At 39.1% G+C, this 24,116-nt stretch overlaps 2 protein-coding genes across 2 annotated transcripts; both read left to right on the forward strand.

Moving 5' to 3' along the window:
* Nucleotides 1-2,809: 2,809 nt before the first annotated feature.
* On the forward strand, nucleotides 2,810-17,109 carry LOC143876995 (phytochrome-interacting ankyrin-repeat protein 1-like). Its single transcript, XM_077378692.1, has 3 exons — nucleotides 2,810-3,537; nucleotides 14,437-14,608; nucleotides 16,523-17,109. The coding sequence occupies exons 1-3, from the start codon at nucleotides 3,406-3,408 to the stop codon at nucleotides 16,732-16,734; spliced, it is 516 nt and encodes a 171-aa protein (XP_077234807.1). The 5' UTR covers nucleotides 2,810-3,405; the 3' UTR covers nucleotides 16,735-17,109.
* A 3,757-nt stretch (nucleotides 17,110-20,866) lies between these two features.
* On the forward strand, nucleotides 20,867-21,304 carry LOC143876881 (uncharacterized). Its single transcript, XM_077378561.1, has one exon. It carries the CDS (start codon nucleotides 20,867-20,869, stop codon nucleotides 21,302-21,304), a length of 438 nt encoding a protein of 145 aa, XP_077234676.1.
* The last annotated feature ends 2,812 nt before the right edge of the window (nucleotides 21,305-24,116 follow it).

The raw sequence follows: 24,116 nt of genomic DNA on the forward strand, positions 1-24,116 counted from the left end.
GAAGTCTCCTCTGTTTGTAACGAAAAACAGGTTTTATATAAGAAAAAGCTAAATTCGCACCCCCTCTATTACCTTGGACAGCCCCATCTAGGATAATCCACCCCCCTCTTGCCGGTTTATACTAAGGCATTCCCTCGGCTCGTTTACCAGGCAAATGCGCTCGGATTTCGACGAAAATTTACAGGGACCTAGCTGGGACCTTGACCTAGCTAATGGTGGAGTTTGGGATCCTAGCTGATTGATTTGGTTGGATTTTTGCTCAAACACGGGAGGCTCAAGGTACGGTCAAAATGGGGTGTCTACAATCACCACAGAAAATGTGGGACCCATGTGATTGGGGAGCTTAAGCGCACCATAAGTTTGGTGAGCTTAAGCTCACCAACACTTTCCTCTATATATATATATATATATAATATATATATATATATATATATGAGAGAACATTTCCTACACACTTGTGTAGGTAAGTTACCTACACACTACCTTAAAATACAGTGGGGGCCCACATTGTTTGGGTGATTCAAACCATTCATTTGAATGATCTTCACATAGATAGGGTGTCCACAAAAAATCAGATCCATAGGATTATCCTAACCATTCAAACTATGGAGGCAAAAAATGGACTGATTTGTGAAGGTTTATACACGTCCATTTTACCTCCACAAATCGTAGGGTTGTGATGATCCTAAGGATCTGATTTTTTGTAGACACCCTATCTATGTGAGGACCATTCAAATGAATTGTTTGGATCACCCAAACAATGTGGGCCCCCACTGTATTTTAAGGTAGTGTGTAGGTAACTTACCTACACAAGTGTGTAGGAAATATTCTCTCATATATATATATATAGAGGAAAGTGAAGCTACACCGCCGGCTTAAAATACAATGGGCCCACCAAGTTTTAGTGATCCAAAGAATTCATTTGATTGGCCCTCACATAGATAGGGTGTCCACCAAAAATCAGCTCCATAGGATCATCCCAACCCTACGATTTGTGGAGGCAAAAATGAACGTGTAAAAACCTTCACAAATTTGTCCATTTTTGCCTCTACAGTTTGAAGGGTTGGGATGATCCTATGGAGCTGATTTTTGGCGGACACCCTATCTATGTGAGGGCCAATCAAATGAATGGTTTGGATCACCAAAACAATGTGGGCCCATTGTATTTTAAGCCGGCGGTGTAGCTTCACTTTCCTCATATATATATATATATATATATATATATATATATTGTGAGCTTTAAGGTCATATAGCTTATATGAGCTTGAGGGTGAAACACATGTGGGCCCACATTATTAGGATGATCCAAAGTATTCATTTGAAAGGCCCTTACATAGATATGGTGTGTACAAAAAATCAGCTCCATATGATCATCCTAACCCATACAAAAGTGTAGGGCAAAATGGACAGACACCGTTTGCCACAAATCTGCCCATTTTTGCCCTCCGCTTTTAGAGGGGTTCGGATGATCCAATGGAGCTGATTTTTGGTACACGGCCCTATCTATGATGGGGCCTTGTAAATGAATGGTTTGGATCACCACAAAAAATATGGGACCCATGTGTTTGGGCCCTCAAGCTCATATAAGCTATATGAGCTTCAAAGCTCACAATCATGAGAGAACGGTTCCTACACACATGTGTAGATAAGTTATCTACACACTAGCTTAAAATACAGTGGGGGTCACATTATTTGGGTAATCCAAACCATTCATTTTTAAGGCCCTCACATAGATAGGGTGTCCACAAAAAATCAGATCCAGAGGATCATCCTAACCATTCGAACTGTGGAGGCAAAAATTGGACTAATTTGTGAAGGTTTAAAGACATCCATTTTACCTCCACAAATCGTAGGGTTGGGATGATCCTATGGATCTGATTTTTTGTAGACACCCTATCTATGTGAGGGCCTTTAAAATGGATGGCTTGGATCACCCAAACAATGTGGGCCCCCACTGTATTTTAAGCTAGTGTGTAGAGAACTCTCTACACATATGTGTAGGAACCGTTCTCTGTGTGTGTGTGTGTGTGTGTGTGTGTGTGTGTGTGTGTGTGTGTATATATATATATATATATTATATATATAAATTTCTTCTAATCCTAAACCAACTAAAAGCTCATCTTGCTCTCAGTAGATTATTACAGTTCTAAAAAAATGCTCTTACAAGCTGTTAAATACAAGTGGGTCAGACAACTTTATCAAAACAAACGAGCGAATAAATCATTTCCCAATTACAATCCCTAATCTTAATCAAAATAGGGTCCTATGCTACTAATAATACCTTAGACTGCTAATTGAAATATGGGGCCGTTTGGATACATGGATTTTAGAATCCAGGTTTTAGTTCGAAAACAGTGCAAAAGAGGGTCATGCTCAAGCTGTTGGTATGCTGTCCTGACAGTGTTTCTTGATTTTTAAGTAAGAAAACTAGGTTTTAGAAATGTCTCCTGCATCCAGCAATTTCTAAAACCTGGAAGCATGGGACAATAGCCAGCTCTCTTGCTGTCAGAAAGAAGGGCTAGAAATCGGCTGCTCTCTTTCTACTCTTGTCTCCCAACTACAATTTTGAGGAAATTCGGGATTCTAAAATATACATATCGGCCACAAACTAACTAAAAAAGCAGGAAACTAAAATTCTGGTTAATGACAAAGATAAAATCTGACCGGAGTCCTAGTTTGTAAGATCACGAGAGAACCCTATTATCGGAACGTAATTGGGGTATTAAAGAATCAAGATAGGTCCTACCAAACGGACAGTTCGGATCAATCGTAGGGGGTGCCACTATATAAAAGTGAGCGTCCTTGGTTGTACTAAAGTCGCGCCCGACCGAAGCATTCCTCGCATCAAACAAAATCATCATCTATCTGTTTTTTCGCCGTTTCCTCGTACAGCAAAAGGAATAGCCGAGCTTCCCAATCTAGGGTTTCATATCTCTCCGTTTTCATCCATGCTTCCACGAAAATCCCTTCGATTTCTCACAGATAATCCTTCCCTCGTGTTTATTTGATCTCTCACTATTTCTTCCGCGATTTCCCGCTTTAATCCGGTTCTCTGGTTTTGCATTATGATAATCTCTTTATTGCTCCAGTTTTCTTCAATCCTTGCTTCAGCCTCTCCATTTCAAAATCTCCGTGCATTTGGCCCCGGTTTGAATCCGTTCGCACCGTACGGCATGGCTAACCATTCCTTACTTTCTCCGTAATCGTCTCTTTTTCGGAAAACTCCCGAAATATGTAAACCCTAAACCTAGAACCCTCGTTATCCGATCTCCTTTTCTTTTCTTTTCTTTTCTTTTATTACGAGATTAGCGCTTGTTTACGAACATCTTTGCCTTTCTCGGGCTGGTGTACTCAGATTTTCCTAGTTGTTTTGAGGTTTATTAAGTTGTGAATTGGATAAAAGCTATGAAACAAGAACAAGGGACGTTGCTTCGGCGGCAATTGTCGAGCAGGCGATCGTTTAAGTCTCCTCTTGAGACGGACGATAGGGGCTGGACTTTGCTTCATATTGGTGCTCGGAAAGGCGATCTTAAGGAGGTTTCTTTCGTTGCTTATTAATCTCTTTGATCAGAGGAATTCTCATATTTATTCTTTGTTTTACTTGACTATTCTTTTAGTACAATCTTTGTATAGCTTTTGACGATTGTTATAAATTTCATAATCTATTTTGCAAATGGATTTTCTTCATCAGTTTGGCTGTTTATGTAATTTATTTGAGAATTTAACTGATGGTTGTTTCTGTCTGTCTTTGTTTGGGGATTCTAATTGTTTGATGTCGTGAAAATTATAACACATGAAATTTATCTCATGAGAATGCACATGTTCTTTACATATTGATAGAATTTAAATTAGTGATTATTAGGTTATGATTATCATGATCTGGTAATACTTACACTGTCTTGTTTTAAGAATATCGGTGTCAAGTTATCTTGGAACCCTTTGAAACAGGCAACACACACAGTGAAGAGTCAAGAACAGTTCTACTTTTTGAAAACATAACAAAGTTATGCTTATAAAACTGTATGAGGGTGATACTTTTCTCTGATGCTGTCAGTTTTCCTTTTGATGCTCTCTTGCTAAGTTTGTGAATCCATTTCCCTCCCGTTAGCTTAAGAGGAAGTTGCCCTTGCATGTTGTTCTATTGTGACTGTGATTTGATGTCTCCATTGATATGGTGTTGTCAAGTTTGGAATTGTAGCAGGGCCTAGAGGTCATTCCCAATCCTAGTAGAATGCCAAATATGCGTGGATAGAATGATTATCGGCAGATAAGTAAGACTATAAGACAACAGGAGGTTGTCAGAATGACTTACATACAAGTTAGAAAACATGTCTTATACGAAAGGCCAGTTTACATTTCCATCAATAGTGGATAGATCTGTATCAATAGTGTATGATATTTAACCACAAACAAAAGCAAAACCGGTCGCCCAGAGCGAGCAATGAAACCCATATTTGTTGACCAAGTCCCGAGAACTTAAAGGCAAATTGCAAAGAAATCGAGCAACCACAAAAGTGAGACTGAATCCTTATCTCTTAGATGTATGTGAGCAGGAAAAGAGTCACCGAGTTATGCTTATAAACTGTTAGTGATATTTTCTCTGACGCTGTCAGTTTTCTTTCCTCTTAATGCTTGTTTTTGTTTCTTGTTCACATGGAAGTTCAATTTTAGTTTTGTAATATGAAGATGTAGGTGTCTTGCTAGGCTGGGAGGGACGTGTCTGGATAGGCTGGGTTTTTTGAATGGGAGACGCAGAAGTAATCATGACTTTAGGGGTTTTGTGCTGCTAATCCGAGAAATGTGTTCTTGATCGGACGGCCAACGAACAACACGGAGCTTACTAGAATAGCATGAAACTAGTCTCGACGTCGCACATGTTTTTGGACTAATGAAAATGAACAGATACAAGACATAAAATGAGTCGCACCACGTATAAGTCCAACTAGAAAAGCATCCCACAGTTCTAGAAGGTGTTCTTGATGGAGTATCGCCACCAAAATAGAAAAGACTCGCAATTTTCGAATGAAAACTCAATTCTTGAAACTCCTTTTTTCCTTCAATATCTACTTCCCCTCCAAAAATATTCATTACAAACGTTTTGTTTCATGCCCCCTTCTTGGAGTATCTCCTATTCCACTCAAATTATCTATGTAATAGCAAGTCCTAACAATATAAGGGCGGTGATTTTTTTCGCCCCCCTCCCGCCTGTGGATTATGCGCCCCCCCTTTTAGCGTGATTTGGCGTCAAAAAGCGTTAAAGAGTCTGCCCACAGGTCATGTAAAAGTGGGGTGCATTATCCTACAGGGAGGTGAAAAAATCATCTCCCCAATATAAACTTCTCCATGAATAAAATAAACAACTGCTAACTGAAGAAATATGACTGTGCTAACAGAAAAGGAATAAGATGCTATTGCTATGCACCCACATGGTCTCAGGCTTTAAAAGCGGCTTATTCTGAAGTGAATTGTGGGCCTGATCTGACAACAAGTTTAGTCCTACAAGTGTAAACCTCCAGCTCGGTATGGTTGCCGCATTTGTCATGTAGAGAACCTGGAAAATGGGAATCTTTTGAATCAAACCCACATTGTCCGGGTGTTTGGTTGCCATCCAAGTGCCACAATGAAATCCAACCTGTTAACTAACCAACTTCTCCAAAAGCTTAAGCTGTCGGAGAAAGGCGTTGTTTATCTTTTATACTTTAACACTCCCCCGCATGTGTGGCCCACTTGGCAAACACGTGGCACATGTGGTCCCACTTTGTGCCGACCATCGCATGTGGATTTTTGCTATCCGGGAAGTTTGAACTCGAGACCTTTGCTCTGATACCATGTTAACTAACCAACTTCTCCAAAAGCTTAAGCTGTTGGAGAAAGGCGTTGTTTATCTTTTATACTTTAACACAACCGATATCCCCATCGGCCCATGTGGACTTGCAACACCAGCCCTTCAATTTCCTGTCTCTGTGGCAAAAAAATGTATTTTCATTCAAGATGACCCATTTCAATGATTTTATTTACAAAATTATTTGAGTGATTTTCCCAATGGAATGTAATCTGTTTCTTTGGACTAGTACTCGCTCTCTGCATACGTTGGCAAGATTGCTCAAGTTTTTGGTTTCAAAAGAATGGGATCAATGCTTCCCCCATATGATTGAGAGGGCCCTCCCTCTGCCTGTGTCGAATCACTGCCCTGTCAAGCTATCCTTGGTTAATAGTAGAACCAACATTCCTCCTTTTAGGTTCGACAATGTGTGGCTGCAGATCCCAGATTTCAAATCAGAGTTGAGAGTCTAGTGGCAAGAGGATGAAAATTGAAATTATGGAAGGTTAGAAAGGATTTACATTGGGAAAATACTTCAAGTTATGGAAGCAAGATTAAGGAGTGAAAGATGAATGAGCTGGCTGAGTTGTTTGGGAAGATTCTTTCCTTGCTCGAAGCCGTAGAAAATATCAATAAAAGGAGGAATTCCGCAGTCTTCAACAAGAGATAGGAATGAGAATCAGTTTTTAGTAGGGGTATGACATGATCCTCAGCCTGGTGGAGATTAGTTGGCACCAAAAATCCTAAGCTTTATGGCCGAACTGTGGAGGTAAAATGATGGCTTTTTTTAAATCATAAAAATGGCAAGCAAGGAAATTCAATTCCATAACTTGTTTATAGATGGATGAAAACACCATTGAGGGCCCACATGTTATTTCCAACACCATTGTATCGTTTTTCAAAGGCTTCTACACAGGCAATGGGGTGGGGGTGGTAAATCAAGGCTTGACGGTTTGTAGTTTAATCAAATCACAAGAGAAAAAGCGATTAGGACAAGATTAAGGAGGCCATGTTCTCAGTCGGCGGGGAAAAGGCCCTGGGCCCAAACTGATTTATGTTGACTTTTCTAAGAAATGTAGGGTATAGTGAAGGAGGATGTCATAAAATTTATGAACAAATATTTTGATTTGGAAAGAATTTATAAATATCTTTAGGAAACCTTTATTTCACTCATTCCTAAGAAGGATAGTGTGAAGGTAGCCTATGTCTTGTGGGGAGCCAGGAGCATTTATAAGATTATTGAGAAAAATCTAACAAGAAGATTTCGGAAAGTAATCATTCAAATAAAAAATGGAAGAAATTTTTCCTTTTTCTAAGGAGCTTTTGAGGAGAGGCGTTGGTTTCCAATTTCGTATTGACTCTTGGAAAAGAGTAGGGGTTCATGGGGTTGTTTGTGAAGTTGATATGGAGAAGACGTTATAGACCATGTAGAGTGGGATTTTGTGAAGTAGATAATGTTTGTGCGTGTGTGTGTGCGTGTGTGGAAAAAGTAGATAATGTTGGGTAAGTTTTCAACTTATTCAACTTGTAAAGTAGATAATGGTGGATGTAGGGACATTAACTGGGTAGAACTCGCCCCTAAAAGCTAGCCGTTAAGGGGAGGGTGCCTGTTCCGTTATAAGCCCACCACATCCTTTAATTTTTTCTGATGTGGGATCTTGCTTTTGTGTAGAAGCCCCAACAATCTCAAGCAACGTGGAAAATCCTGCCCCCTCCACGCGGTGGTAATATGGGAACCACGAGATACTACACCATGGTTTCCGAGATCTTCCTTGAGGGACATTTTCGCCCTCAGAGGCAAACCGGGGTTACGACGGCCTGAGCTCTAATACCATTTGTAGGGACCTTAACCGGGTAGAACTCGCCCCTAAAAGCTAGCCGTTAAGGAGAGGGTGCCCATTCCCTTATAAGCCCACCACATCCTTTAATTTTTTCTGATGTGGGATCTTGATTTTGCTTGGAACCCCCAACAGTGGATATGTTGAAACCTTAGTTATAAATTCCGTTCCGGTCGCCGTTCCGTTTTAGCTACTGGAACAGAACGTTTCGGTGTTTCGGCCGTTTCGTTCGGCGTTTCGTTCGAAACTTTTCGTTCCGCTCCGGCGAGGGGAATTTTTTTAAAAAAAATAGTTAAAAATAGGAAACAAAAATCCAATGGGTATGGTAAATTTTTTGGAATTTTTTGAATTTTTTTCTAATTTTTTGCAAAAAGATGAAAATAGCCCTCCAAACAACACCCCCACCGTCATAAAACGAGGGTAAATATGTAAAATACACTCCCCAACAGACATAAGGGCATTTCTGTAATTTTTTAGATTTTTTTTGAATTTTTTTATTTTTCCAACTTTCCAACCCCATTCCGGCCGGAATAGGGGGTTTCGCCCATTCCGGCCGGAATGACCGGAACGGACCGGAATCCGGACCGGAACGGAAAATATAGGCATTCCGTTCCGGAATTCCGGTGCGTTCCGGCCGGAACGGAACGGAACGGAATTGATAACTAAGGTTGAAACTGAAAATTGCAACTTTAGCTCGGCCATATGGTGTCTCATGGATCAAAGATGGGGTCAAACTGATGCTCGAACATTCCTTATCCCATCGGCACCTGACATTGCTCCATTCGTGTAGGGTCATTTTTGTCATTTATATACTTGTATTAGTAGGGTGACTTAGCCATTTTGGCCAATTCTCATGTCCTTCTATGTCTTTTGGTTTAAGTAGGATAGTTTGATTATTTTTACCATTTATCCTTGCGTTTTTAGTCACTTTGAGATATTTGGGGTAGTTAGGTCATTTGTCAGTGTAAGTGGCTATAAATGGCCATTTCCCTTCACTTTTGTAGTTAGAACTTCGGATTTTGAAATCGAAATTTAGATTATTATTATTATTTTTTTATCTAGCCCATTTTGGAGGGAAATTCCTCTTCTTTTCTAAGAAGGATCTTGCTGATTTTCCATGAAAGTTGAAGGTTGAGAGCTGGAATTTACAAATTTGCCTTTCACTTCCAAGCTATTATATCCATGTGAATCGAGGATCTATCTCACATTTTGATGGTCTTGCATCACCATGCAAGATTTGGAGAAGAATTTTTGAATGAGTTATCAAATGAAGAACGAGATGCAAGAACTTTCCTGATTTTACCAAGTTGCTAGAATGTGCTTCATTTCGTGTGCCTTTGGTAATAATTTCGTCCTCAATCTCATTTTCAGTAATTGAATGTTATATTCGTTCATTTTCAGTGGAAAAAAAAGGAAGTTATATTCGTCTATTTTACCTTTGAATTTGAGAGAAATGCATGCAAATTAGGATCAAAATTACCAAGAAAAGTGAGCCTTGCTTTTGGGAATCTGCAAGCTCCAACTTACTGGTATTTGCTCCCTGAGACATCTCCTCAAAGTGATCAGCTAGATTTGGGAAAATCTTAATGAGATTTGTCCCTGATCTCATTAGATCTGGTTGTTGCTTTGGTCGATTTTGAACTAATGTGTGTTGCTGCCATGGCCGATTCTACATGTCCTCGTAAAACTATCAGAAAAGGGAGAGAATGTTTAGAAAACTGGTTATAATTCCTGAAAATCTAGCTTTGAAGGACATTGGTTGCTCAGAAACTAGTTTAAGAAGCATATTGATCAAGTTGCTGAATCCAACTTCAGTAGAGCTGTGACCATTAAAACAATCTGTAAAAAGGACCTCCTCGGTCGGGTTTTTTAACGTTTCTTATTAATAAAATATCTATCCTTCAAAAGAAAAACAAGAAAAGCCAAGATGACTAGATTCACTTTAGTTATTCTTCCCATCTACTCTTAATTACTTGTGCCTAGAAGGGAATTACTTGTGAATCTTTTCATATTAGACTTCACTATATCAACCCAATTATCATAACATACCCTGCACGTGATTTCACCTGCATCACAAAGTCTTATTTTAAACACGATGTTTTATGACCTTTTCCATTGGAAATGTTTATAAAGGCATCGTTTGGTGTGACGTCACTCCATTAAAGGTGTGCCATGTTTTATTGGGTGTCCTTGGCAGTATGATCGTAAGGCCTCCTATTAAGAACACACATATATGTCCATTAAAGATCGTAGGAAGATTAAATTAATCACTGTAAAGGATGCTTCTAGTCAGTTGAAGGATGCCGACCTCTCTGGCAACAATAAATGAGGATGCTAGGCCAAAAGGAAAGGAGTTAACATTGTTTTTGAGTCAGTATAACCCTGAAGTAACTTGTGTAAGTGGACTACTTTTAGGTCTCTTAAGGACCAATGCACCACAATTCCATTCTTTGGTCCTACCGTGTTACATGTTGTTCATGATGAATTTTCACTTTATTGTACTCGCTTTTGTGTTCTTGAGAAATCTTACGCAAGCTCTTTATCCCCGAACGTCATAGTAGATGGTTAGCAGTCATTTTGGGCGAGCTATGATAAAGGCCGTAGTGGAACATAGGTAACTATTATTAACCAAGGATAGAAATTGATGTGATCCAATGCATGACAACTCAATCCATTAGTGTCAAACTAAAAACACTGTCATGTATGCATCTTTACTCGGGATTGCTGGGAGATTTGAGTCCATTGTTGTCATTGTTGATATGTTCTCTGAGATGTCTAATTTCATGCCAACTTGTGTAGCTAACTTACTCTTGAGTCATTTTTGGAAAACTTTATGGACCATAATAGGGATTATACTTCAATTCGGTAGCATATATTATTCCCGAACAGATGGACAAACGGAAGTGATCGCAGCTTATGGCATTTATTGAAATGCTTAGCTGGCGAAAATATCATCAATAAAACTTAATTCTAACTGAAGTTGAATTTACATATGATAGTTTCGTTAATCGTTCCTTTGAGATCATTTGTAGCCACACACTTCATCACTTTTTTAGGCTGTACCCTTATTATCCAATTCTATGAGATGTAATGTTGACCGTTGTCCAGCACATATAGGAGGTATTACAAGAGGTGTTAATATAAATATGTATACGCAGTACATACACTACATTTCACATGCAATTCAAATGAATATAATTATGTAACATATACTGATATATTATACCATTAATCCACTTGCAATTTGGCTTAGTTATGTGTTTTGATTTCGGTATTGTTTCGATGGGAATGGAAATGGAAACATTTTGGTCATTCGGTGTCAGTTTCGGTGAAAATTAAACCATGCAATCGTATTTGTTTGGTGGACTCCAATGAAGTAAAGCTCGCTCCCTGCTTACCGAGCTTCCCATTTTTAAGATGGAATTAAAGGTCTCCTTATGGATCAAAAGTGACTCTTCAAATGTTATTCCCCAGGCATCAAAGTCATGCACCAAACCTTGGAGATGAGCGAATTGCGTAATTGAGAAATATAGTTCGCAGTCGGAACGAAATGGGGATCCACTTTCTTAACAAGCACTTAAGAGGCGCCATGGAAAGGCGTTCTTGCATCCAAGAGCTTAGTTGCTTTCGTTCACAATTTTTGTCATATGATCTTATTATTAGGATTAGTTGTTTCATGGACAGATTTAGTTTTTTTTTTTTTTGGCTTTATTTGGACGTATCTTTCATGCTTTGATAATCCTAGATGTGGCCTATGGGAATGTTCATATCAACCTATGGACCACTTTATTTGATTACGACCCATTCTCCTATGGATAAAGAGCTAAACCCCCTAAGCCCCCTTTTCTTTTCATTTATCCCATCGGTTCAAAACCCATGGCCCACTACTTAAACCATACCCCTTTTTATACCCCCGCTTCTTACAGACTATTTTTTTGGTAAACCGGAGCAAGTTGAAGGCAGGCTCTATCCAAATTCCTCTTATGACCAAGATCCCCCTTTGATGATATTCTTTGGGGTTGCATCCGTGAGCCCCCCCCCCCCCCCCCCCCCCCCCCCCCCCCACCCACCACCACCACCACCACCACCACACACACACACACCCCATCCCGGGCATTAATTCTTACCTCCCCTCCCACTCATCTTCTTCTCCTTTCCCCCACACTCGTCTTTTATAACACCTACCCTGTTTAAAGGTTAAACCATCACCCATTAGCTTCTTACCCCTATTGGACATCATATAGGTCATAGTTAGGTGAACTAAATAGAACTGGTTGTAAAGATAGAACATGGTTTGGATGAATCAATTTCTTTTGATGGTTGAACTCTACAGCCTAGAGTTTCTTTGAAAACCCTTGTTGAGTTTGATCATTTACATTATGTTTATGCTGTTTTGGAAATGCAAGTTGCTGTTTTATTGTGTTAAAACCCTTTTAATGCTTCTAGATCGCCAGAAGTTCACCTGAACTGTTTTGGCATCAATTTCTTAATGCAAATATATGGGATGTCATGGAAATAAAGAATTCCTTAAATTTCTCAATGTAATGAAAGGGTTGCTAGTAATATTGTCCAATTGTTCAAATGTTATTGTTTCACGTCTCAATCGCTATAGGGTCTTGGTTAAAAGTCATATTTTGCAACCAACTCTTTAGAGCCTACTGTTCCACATTCTCCCTCCCCGTGTCCAAAGGATTGGTGGTAATGCTATCTGACTGTTATCTCCGATAATTCAATCGATCGCAATATTATCCCCATAATTATTTGAAACAATATTGTATTTACGATAAATTGAATTATCTCAGTTATGGCATGCATTATTTATTATCACGATATTATTGAGATAGAATCCCAAAAGTATCATGTTAATTGTAATTTCTTATCTCTGTGTGTGTGTGTGTGTATATACGGAATATGTTGGTGCGCTTAAGTGGTTATAACGCCTCCCATTCGTTTAAATGTTTGGGTCCCGCTTAAGCGAACCAATGGGGGGCGTTATAACCACTTAAGCGCACCAACGTATTCCTCTCTCTCTCTCTCTCTCTCTCTCTCTCTATATATATATATATATATATATATATATATATATATATATATATATATATAGAGAGAGAGAGAGAGAGAGAGAGAGGAATACGTTGAGCGCACCATTTTTTTGGTGCGCTCAAGTGATTATAACGCCTCCCATTGGTTTGCTTAAGCGGGACCCAAACATTTAAACGAACGGGAGGCGTTATAACCACTTAAGCGCACCAACACTTCTCTCTCTCTCTCTCTCTCTCTCTCTCTCTCTCACACACACACACACACACACACACACCCATATATATATGGGGAAAAAGGTTTTCTGAGGTATCGCACAGGGTGAGCAACCCTCTATAAAACACCACCTACATGTTGTTTGACTCATCCTACCCATTCATTCTATAGGACCTCACATAGATAAGGTTCCGTAAGAAACCACCTCCATACCATAATCCTAACCATTCGATTTATAGGAGTTTAATTTGCAGCCATCCATTTGAAAGCCTCCACTAATCATAACCATTACCATTACCCATAACCCTAACCCTAACCCTAACCATAACCCTAAGCGTACCTATAACCTAAAGAACCAATGGGTTGGATGACTCAACCAACTATGCATTGGGTATCTAGAGGGCTGTTCAGGGTGAGCGATACCTCAAAAACCTTTTGTTTCTATGTTTGTAAATGTTCTTGATATTTTCCTGATCGAAACATCAAATTTTAAAATTACATGATAAATGCCCATTGTCGAGAGCAATATTTCTCATTATGGTAGTCTTGGACTGTCAATTAGTACCTTTTTTCCGAAATAAGGCAAAACTTAGCTACCAATTAGTTCTTTGTGACAGATTTTTCATTGAAAAGCATTAATCATGGATGCATGAAGTAATGTGGCATAGGTTTATTGCTTGATTGTTCATTATTAGGGATTTTCTAGGGACCATCGCAGAAAGCATTTCGCGGCTGGGCGGTTGCATGCGAGAGCAGCCACCTCAGGTGAAATAAATGAATAAGACAAAATCTGAGCATGTGTGGCTGCTCTCATATGCAACAGCCCTGCCGCAAAATGCCCTCTGCGATGGTCCCTAGCAAATCCCTAATTATTATTCGAGAAACACTCTATTGTTCTTTTGTTTAACCAAGGAACACATGTGAAGAAATAACGCGAAGAATACTCATGCATGTGAATTACATATGTACAATGTTTAAGAAAATGCATAAAAGAGCAGCAATACAACCTGCCATTTTTTTGAAATCCAAAACTGGGTTTAGTTACGGCTATCCCCCATACCATGAGATATGACACAAAGGCAACCAGATTCTTAGAAGAGGAACTGATACTGTTTCAACTATAGCATTTCTACAACTCAAGTAACAAAATCGATGTACTGAAAAAGGAGTTTTTATGTTGTGTCCAGTCAGGCATTGCACGTAATCAAGGTGTCACCTTTGATATTTGATCCAACAGCAGCACACGTTTTAAGAGGCTGCTGTTGGATCAAATATCAAGGACGGCACTTCTGTTCTGTTGTACCCCCATTACATGCATGTAACCCCGTACACCATATAATTTCTCCTCAAGAAGATGTTAAAAAACAGATCACATAAATTGTGTAGATTTCCCATTTGCATTCATCTTTGTTTTAGATGTTTTTGTGGTGTTATACATAACCAGCAAAGATGCCTTATGTTTTGGAGGTTCTCTGCTCCCTTCAATACACTAAGCAGTTGCCCTCAAATCCATATTTGCAGGTGAAGCGGCTCTTGGATGAAGGCATGGATGTGAATGTTCCTGCATGGGGTCCCAAATCACAGGGGGTGACCCCCCTCCATCTTGCTGCTCAAGGGGGACACCTCAAAGTTATGGATGAATTACTCGAACGTGGTGCAAACATTGATGCAAGAACAAAGGGTGCATGTGGCTGTAAGTATCACTCTCTGTGTGCTTATGTTATTGAAGTGATTATTTGACTGGAATTGGTAACCTTGCATGTTGGCCAATCCAACTCTCTGAAAGCTATTAGTGTTTTAGCTTACGTGTCAATATGAGAAGGCTATTACCACATCCACAAATTTGGGCTGTGGGAGGGATATTCTACCTTGGACTTGAGCTCCCTGTGTCGGAATGTTTTTGGATGTCATGTCTCACTGTCCACACTAAAGTTATTCCATTTGCTGGCATTGCTGGAATAAAGTGGATATTGCATGTTGCTAGCATATAGAAATAAGTGTGTAACATGATAAGGTTATTGCCCTACCATTTACCTAGTTAGACAATCACTCAAGTGACCTAGTTCACTGGTCCACTTGATATGGGTTTGCTTGCAGTTGCAACTTCTAAATGAACCTGGTTATAGGCTGCGAGTTATTCGTTTCTTTTACACACTTTCGTTTGTTAGCCCGACTCTGACCATGTTATTCACATACTCTTCTTGAAATGATAGCTGTTGGCTAGGAAGCACGGGTACTCTCCCGGGGCTCCCGCACCTGCACCCGACACGTATGGGGTGCGGGTACGTCCGGGGTGCGTACCCTATTTTTTTTTTAAAAAAAGAAACTAGTTTGGTGGTTGGGTGCGTGTCGGGTGCGCACCACGCGTACCCGACACGTCCTGCGTCTTCCTGCTGCTTCTCTTTTCTCTCCTGTACTTTTCTCTACTTTCCTGTACTCTGTATTTACATGTAAACCATTTAAGTAAATGTCCATTTACTTAAGATTTACATGTAAATAACGGAATACCCCCCTTTTGGATTTATTAAAAATAGTTTCAATACCCAAATCTAAAAGGAAAAAATGTCATCTCTCCAGTTCTAGTACAAAATTCAAAGAAAAAGGGTCGGGTCAAAATTTTAACTTTCTTAACTTCCAAACGGTGGGGTATTTTTCAAATTTTAAAAGTTCATAAAATCTATCGTGTCCAAACATTATTAAATCCCAAAAGTCCGGTAAAAAAAATCTCATAATTTGGTCTCTAAAAATTATTCATCTTGTTAGGCACTGGTCAACACACTGGTGACAGACTTTTTTTTCTAATGAATGATGTATTGATGCCTCATGTTATGAAATATGGAACTTAATCACTTATGGAATGAAGAGTAATATTAGAATTTGCCATTTTGGTGATGTTATTGTTAGTTAATTGCTCTACAATTATTATTTTTTAATTTTTATAAATATATATTAAAATATTAAAATATATTATTATATTCGGCGTACCTGAACGTACCCGCACCCGGTTTTTTTGGCAAGTCACGTACCCACGTACCCATGTCGTGTCGTACCCGCACCCCGTACCCGTACCTGTGCTTCATAGGCTGTTGGTGGTGGATGCAAGGTGCCACATGTGAGATCTTTGCTAAATTTGATTGATGTATTTATATCTTAGTTCCTGATACTGATGTGATTTAGGCTTGGGATGCTTGGGATTAGAGTAATTATGTGGACCTGTTTTATATTCTTTATTTGGAGCTTTGTTTAGTATTTTAATCCATGGCCCATTGCCCAACCTCGCTTTCAGGGTTCATTTGGTTGCCACAAGACAATATTGTACTAAGTAAAATGATTTCATTACCCTTTTCCAAGAATGTTTGGTCGCCATGCACTTTTGGGGACTTTTTGGTTGCCACTAAAATCAGGAATCCCTGAGTAAGAAGTAGAAAATGATGTCTTTTCTCCATCCAGTATAAGTTTGGTTGGTTTTCCCTTGCATGTCCTTGTCAGTGTTGAATTTTTCGATTAAGAGCTCCGATAGTCCTTGTGGATCTTTCCATACTCATGTATTTTTCTTTTCTTTGTGGATCTGTTCATACTCTTGTATTTCTTTTCATGGTTGAATCAGGGACCCCCCTTCACAGTGCAGTCAAGGGACGAAACAAGGAAGCTGTTAAATTCCTGATCGATAATGGAGCATTCTTGCCACCGGACATAAATGACAACAGGTTCAATCCCCCACTCCACTACTGCCCAGGTCTGGAATGGGCATACGAGATGAAGCGCCTCCAAGAAGGAAACCTATCCAATGGAGAAGGTTCCTACACTTCTGAAAGCTAAATTCATCCTCTTCTCTTTGAGTCTTGTATTTCCATCTATTCACCCTAAAACAAATAGGCGGATGTGCTGCTATGACTTTGTTTGTGCTGATTTCACTGTGACTTTGTTGTTGTGGCTTGAGATGAACCCCAAAAACTCGTTAGCATTTATCAGTCTATATACATTTACATGGATGACTAAAAGTGCTGTTTCTGTTATATATCTTTATGTAAAATGGTGGAACTAGACCATCAAGCTGTTCTTGTTATGGTTGGATATTACACTAGTCTGCATGCGAGTCAGTCTGATGCCTATATTACTTGCCATTTTTTGTTCTGTTAGATTAATATGTTCCTGGTGTAATTTAAAGCTTTATGGTTAATCAATCTTTCTGCAGCTTTGAGAGTCAGTAGTATCGATCCAGAGTTTTGAGCAACCCATATCTATCACCTTCTTGAAGGGAAAGAAGAAGGAGAAAAAAAGAGGGTTTATCTCATAAACAGGGGTCCACCAGTGAAAAAAAGAGGGCCGGTATTGCACCAGCCGTTTTAAGTTGTAGACTTGTAGTCAGGGGTTTGGGTTTGGGTTTCTAGTCCAAATGCATTTTTTGGTGCAATCTGTGTAAACTGAAATAAAAGCGGTGCAATTTTGTGTGGACAAATCTCAAATGTGATATATTTAAGCTGCAGCCAAACTGTGCCTTTAAATTCCGGTTTATACAAAAATTTTGTGTGGACAAATCTCAAATGTGATATATTTAAGCAGCAGCCAAACTGTGCAGTAACAACTGAAACTGTAGTTTGAATCAAGGTTTAAAATTTCGGTTTCGGACCCTGAAAATTTGAAATTTTGACCGAAATTTCAAAATTTAGGTCGAAATCTGGTACAAAACCCAAATTCAATATTAAATTTCGGTGAAATATTAAATTAATATTTTTTTTAAAAAAAGATTTTTTGGGTCAAATTTTGGAAAAACCGAAATTTCGGCCGAAATAAATGACCGTTTCGGTTTTCGGTGATTTCGGTGTCGGTCTCCACCGAAATCTGAAATTTTGGATTACGGTCGAAATTTAAAACCATGGTTTGAATTTATTCTTTTTACCTATAAAAATAAAGGAAATTTAGTAAAACGGTACCTCAAAATATCTGAAATAGTGAGATGGACCCTTTGAATTTCAAACTTGTCAAAGGGTTCCATTTTGCTTTTCCTGACAAGATTTTTTACCGAAATACCCTTCCACCCTCAAATACACGTTAAGCCATAAAAAATGGATAAAAAAGTGTTCCCTTCTTTTTCTACCAACCCTTTACCTTCCCCAATTCCCATTAACGTCTGGAACAAAAAAAGAAGGAGAAAATGTGAGTTTTATTTTTGTCTTCTTAAGGTTTGTGCTTGTAACCCCCTAATATCTCATTTAATGTGTTTGATAACTCTGTCTTTTTATGATGGTGTATAAGGGTGTATTAAGGGTTTATAAGGGTTCAAAAGTGTTATTAATGTTTGATGGCCCTACCATTGAGTTGAACCCTTGCTATGTATTTCATAACTACCGTGATTAGGGTTGTCTAAGGGTTTATAAGTGTTATTAATGTTTGATGGCCCTACCATTGAGTTGAACAGTTGCTAGGTATTTCATAACTGCCGTAATTATAATCCCTTATTTTTTGGTTTTGATAATCCCAAAGAAAACCCCCATTTAGGTACTTGACCTTTTAGTCCATGACCATATTTTATTCCAATCTGTCCAATTGAAAACACCCTAGATAAGCTCCATTAAGCCACAACTTTATAGCCCATTTTAGAGTCTTGAAGTTTATGTTAGAGAGTTTAGAACCCCTCTGTAAAATTATAGAAAAATGCCCGAATCAATGGTTTCTCTCCTTTTACACTATGATGGACATTTGACGGATGAGGTTTCTTGGGACTATGTCGGGGGAGGAAGACATTGTTATCGGTTTTCCGCCGAATTAATTTTGATGAATTTCTAAGTGCAATCCAAAGAAGAATTGGTATAACAGAAAGGAATGTTTTACTATCAATCAAATGTCGATACGTTGTTGATCCATATATAATCACTTTAATCGACGTTGATGATGATGATGTCCTTCAAACAATGTTGAGGATGTTTGACAGAGACATGTTCAATTCTGTGATAATAACATAACGAAAACCATAAGTGGCAATGGTATTAATTCATTGAAATCGTCAATGCTTCCCCCAAATAATGTTTATATTAGTAGAACTTCTATTAATCCTAATATTCCATCTACTTCGATTCCGCTCCAAGAATGTGCACGCTAACGGAAAAATGTCAAACTTCGCCCGCGTTTTGAAGTGGACTTGCAAAAAGACTACGAAAGTGAATTTGTAAGTGAAGAGATCCTTGATACCAGTATAGGAGGTAGTCCAGGAGAGCGCAACATAAGGTATTTTTGTTCTTTGGTAATCTTTCAAGACTTCCATAGTTCAAATTATGAATTAATCATATGGATTGAGGCTGAATATATATTTTCGAACTATACAGGTCTCGATTTGACTTAAATGAAACACTGGCAAGTGGTTTGCATGCAAACCATGTTACCAGAGGTATAGATGAGTTACAAGATGTTGGAGATCAACGCAGCATAAGGTATTTTTGTTCTTTGGTAATCTTTTAAGACTTCCATAGTTCAAATTATGAATTAATCATATGGATTGATGCTAATTATATATTTCCGAACTATACAGGTCTCGATTTGACTTAAATGAAACATTGGCAAGTAGTTTGCATGCTAACCATGTTGCTGGAGGTTAGATGAGTTACAAAATGTCGGAGATCATGAAGTGAACGTCAATAATGTTTTTGAAAATGATTTCTGTGTAAGGGTTTAGATTATGAAGAAGAAAGAAATGATGATGATGATGAGGAAGTAAAGGACGAGGATGATCATCATGAAAACATCGTTGTTAGTCCAACCGCTTAGCCTTTTAATGGAGGCTACAACAGAGGCTTTCCTATCATAGGGGGTACTCCTATCAGAGGTGGTACTCAATCGGTTCTGAGTGACAGTAGTGGGCTAATGGAAGTAGATGGCATGTTTGTTGGAGCCCAAAAGACAGAAGCTGATACATTAAAATCTGACCAGTTAACAGTTGGGCAATGTTTTATGACATGAGACACTTCAAGAAGGTTGTTCGAGAATATGCTATTCGGCAGAGATTCATCTTTAAGAAGGCAAAGTCATCACGCAAAAAGTACTCTGTTCGATGCAAGGAAGATGGTTGCAAATGGCGTATAATGAGTGCGAATCATATGACTTTTGTGGTAGTGAAGTCGTTTGTTGCGGACAATACGTGTACAACTAAAATAAGGGACAATGATCATCCTCTCGTTATAGCAGCTTGGGTAGTTGAGACATGTTTATGTTTATTCGCTCGCCCAGAGGACGTCTGTACAAAGCTCATAAGAGAATATATCAAGATGCATCAGGTTATAACTATTAGCTATTGGAAAGCGTCCAATGCGATGAACATCATACTTGAGATTAAGTGTGGGAAGGCCGATGACTCTTACCGCATATTGCCCGCATTTGCAGTTGAGATAATGGCAGAAATCTTGGAAGCTACAAGCGTGTTTTTCAACATAGAGATTTATGTCCAAGGGGAGATGATAAATTTGCTCGCTTATTCTGGACATTTGGTCCCTGCATACGTTCTTTTCGAACTTCTACTTAAGAGATTGTTTTGAAGAGCCGCAAGGACATTGAGGGAGAGTGTTTTCAAAGAAACAATGGAGAAGATTAAGGCAAAGAATGAACACGCACATAAGTGGATAAGTAACATTCTGAAGAAAAACTGGCTAGTTTTTATTTCAAGGGGGATAAGTATGATGTATTGACTACGAATAGATCGGAGTGTTTCAACGTTGTCTTGAAGGATGCCAGAAAATTGCTGATTGCATCATTGGTAGAGCATACTCGACATCAGACTACCCAGTTCATTCAGAAGCGACAGAAATTAGGTAGTAGTTGGCACACAAAGTTGACTTATTACGCAGAAGAACGTATGGAGTCATCACTGAGGGAGAGCTGCCAATATACAGCTTATTGAGCTACTCATGAATTCGAAGTAAAGTCCCTTGAAACTACAGATTCCGTCGACTTGATAACTCGAATGTGTAGTTGTCGTGCCTTCCAAACATATGGACTTCCGTGCGGACATGCAATTGCAGCCATTAACATCACAGAATTCGATCCGTACGATTACTGCAACGAATGTTTTGATTCAGAGAGGTATCAGGATACATATGCTGAGGTTGTACACACAACACTAGATCGGACACAATGGCATGAAAGTCTCGAACCGTTGGTGACAATATTACCACCGCTTACGAAGCGACCGCCTGAAAGGCCACGTACGAGAAGAACAGACCGCGAGTTGAAAAGTGGATTACGTTACAAGTGCACTCGATGTCGACAACTTGGTCACAATAGAAGAAGTTGCAAAGAACCTCCCGTCGTTAGACCGAACCTCGATGAAAGTGCTATTGGACCTTCTGCACTAACACTCAGGAGGTCGGGAGTACCTTGTCAAGCTCCCTTCTTTGCGTAAGGGTGTGGGTTTTTTTGAGGGGAAGTTGTATATGATTTTTTTTTATGTACTCATACACTCTATTTTGTAAACAGTGGCTGTATTCTGATACACTAATAATTTTTTTGGAGTACAAGTCACCCTATTTTTAAAACGGTAACGGATCGATTGCTGAGTTACTACAGTGGGTCCCACAGTTTGGCATAACTCGGCCTGATATGGTCAAGAAATAATAGAGGTCCCCACCATCCCTAGTAATTTCTAAATTTCATATGTGATACTCCAATTTCATCTCTTGGTCACCCCATTTTCATATGTGATACTTCCATTTTTCTTGACCTGGTAACCCCTTCCAGGCCCCGCAGACATGAACCAAATTTTTTTCAGGTGTGATAACCCCATTTCATCTCTTGGTCACCCCATTTTCATATGTGATACCGCCATTTTCCTTGACCTGGTAACCCCTTCCAGGCCCAATAGATAAGAACAAAAAATTTCCAGGTGTGATACTCTCATTTCAACCCTTGGTCACCCCATTTTCATATGTGATACTCCCATTTTCCTTGACCTGGTAACCCCTTCCAGGCCCAACAGACATGAAGCGAAAAATTTTCAAGTGTGATAACCCCATTTCATCTCTTGGTCACCCCATTTTCATATGTGATAACCCCATTTCATCTCTTGGTCACCTCATTTTCATATGTGATACCCCCATTTTCCTTGACCTGATAACCCATTACAGGCCCAATAGATAAGAACCGAAAATTTTCCAGGTGTGATATTCGCATTTCATCTCTTGGTCACCCCATTTTCATATGTGATACTCCTCCCATTTTCCTTGATCTGGTAATCCCTTCCAGGCCTAACAGACATGAACCAAAATTTTTCCAGATGTGATAAGCCCATTTTATCTCTTGGGCACTCCATTTTCATATGTGATACCCCCATTTTTCTTGACCTGGTAACCCTTTCCAGGCCCAACAGACATGAACCGAAATTTTTCCAGGTGTGATAACCACATTTCATCTCTTGGTCACCCAATTTTCCTTGACCTGGTAACCCTTTCCAAGCCCAACAGATAGGTATTTTTAAAATAAACAAAACTGCCTGAGGGGTATTTAGGAAAAAAAAACATGTCAGGAAAAGTAAAATGGGTCCATTTCACAAATTTGAAATGTGGGAGTACTGTTTCACTATTTCCGCTATTTTTTGGACCCTTTTGACCAAATTTCCAAAAAAAAAAAATTTGTTCTTCTACACAAATTGTAGACAATCAAAGTGGCGCGTTGCTAGATATTAAAAAAAATAAAAAGGGACAAGAACAGGTGGAAATGGAAAATTCATGGCATGGCAACTATCAACAGAGCTATAAATTCTCATAAGTAGACTTCCATTAAAAAACGAGCGACGATTTAATTTCTCTTTTAGAGTGTAGATGACCCGCAAAACGAAATAAAAGCAGAAAAGATAAGAAAAAAGAAGAGAGAGAAACCCTGCGTCAGTCAGGCACGCCAAGCTATAAAAAAGAAAGAAAAAGAGTATTCTTGTCTCTTACATAACAAGACAACAAGCAAAAAGCAGAACATTCAAAACGATATGCTGGATTGATAAAAGTACGGATTGGAAGCCGATGTTTAGTGAAAATACGGATTCTGGGCACCTTTTAAACAAGAACAAAAAATGGACTAATCTTCAAAATCGGGTTGGAAAAAGACTCTGATACCCTTCTGACATCAACAGAAACGTCATTCAGCCTCCTTTTTCATTACTATCGTGTTTCACGAGGTTCTTTTAGTTCGTCTAGTATTTGAACCGACAGAAGTCACAGAACCCTGGGTTCGTTTCTTTCTTGGCCATCGAAAATACTTAGAGACGGATGGATGCATGACACATGTTGAAAAACTTTTTGGAATGCTAGCGGCTCTATACATAGTCGGTTTGGTTTGGATAGAAAACTTTCTGTGAACCCAGAGTCCTTGGGTTCCTTTAAATCTTGGTCGTCACCAATATGAGTAGACGGTTGGATCCACGACACGTTGACATCAATATGAAACGGTGGCGTCTTCAAATAATACCCCTCTGTAACTATTATTCGTTTCTCTATAACCATTATTTTCATCGGTGTACCCATTATTTTTGCCGGCCTACCCATTATTCATATTCCCCTCTTTGTAACCATTATTTTCATCGGCGTACCCATTACTTCCGCTAGCATACCCATTATTCCCCTCTCCATAACCATTATTTCCACCGGCGTACTATTCCTATTCCCCTCTCTGTAACCACTATTTCCATCGGTGTACCTATTATTTCCACCGGCGTACCCATTATTGCCCTCTCTGTAACCATTCTTTCCATCGGCGTACCTATTATTTCCGCCGGCATACCCATTATTTTCCTCTCTGTAACCATTATTTCCATCGGCGTACACATTATTTCCCTCTTTGTAACCATTATTTCCACCGACGTACCCATTATTTTCCACCGACGTACCAATTATTTCTATCTTGGCCGTAGGAAATACCTAGAGACGGATGGATGCCTGACACGTGTTGAAAAGATAAGTGAGAAAAGATAACGTCTACCGTTCTAAGCTAAAAGATAAGTGAGAAAAGATAACGTCAGTGTTTCAAAAAGTACAATATAACGTCGGGGTTCCAAAAAGTTTTCCAACACGTGTCAAGATCCATCCGTCTCTAGTTATTTCTGACGGCCAAGATAAAAACGAACCCAAGGTTCTGTCGGTTCAAAAACATATTTAAATGAACCAAAAGAAGCCTCGTGAATCGGGCCAATTTAAGAGGCAGTAATGAAAAAAGGAGAACTCTGTCAA

The sequence above is a fragment of the Tasmannia lanceolata genome, unplaced genomic scaffold, assembly GCF_043159265.1.
Source record: "Tasmannia lanceolata isolate RefF3 unplaced genomic scaffold, GAP_Taslan_0.1 ptg000005l, whole genome shotgun sequence".
Taxonomy (NCBI): domain Eukaryota; kingdom Viridiplantae; phylum Streptophyta; class Magnoliopsida; order Canellales; family Winteraceae; genus Tasmannia; species Tasmannia lanceolata.

What these genes read in the sequence shown, in the direction of transcription:
- LOC143876995 (XM_077378692.1), top strand. Translation starts at nt 3,406, where the DNA reads ATGAAACAAGAACAAGGGACGTTGCTTCGGCGGCAATTGTCGAGCAGG. An exon ending in GGAAAGGCGATCTTAAGGAG is followed by an intron (nt 3,538 to 14,436) that starts GTTTCTTTCGTT and finishes CCATATTTGCAG; the next exon opens with GTGAAGCGGCTCTTGGATGA. An exon ending in AACAAAGGGTGCATGTGGCT is followed by an intron (nt 14,609 to 16,522) that starts GTAAGTATCACT and finishes TGGTTGAATCAG; the next exon opens with GGACCCCCCTTCACAGTGCA.
- LOC143876881 (XM_077378561.1), top strand. Translation starts at nt 20,867, where the DNA reads ATGTGTAGTTGTCGTGCCTTCCAAACATATGGACTTCCGTGCGGACAT.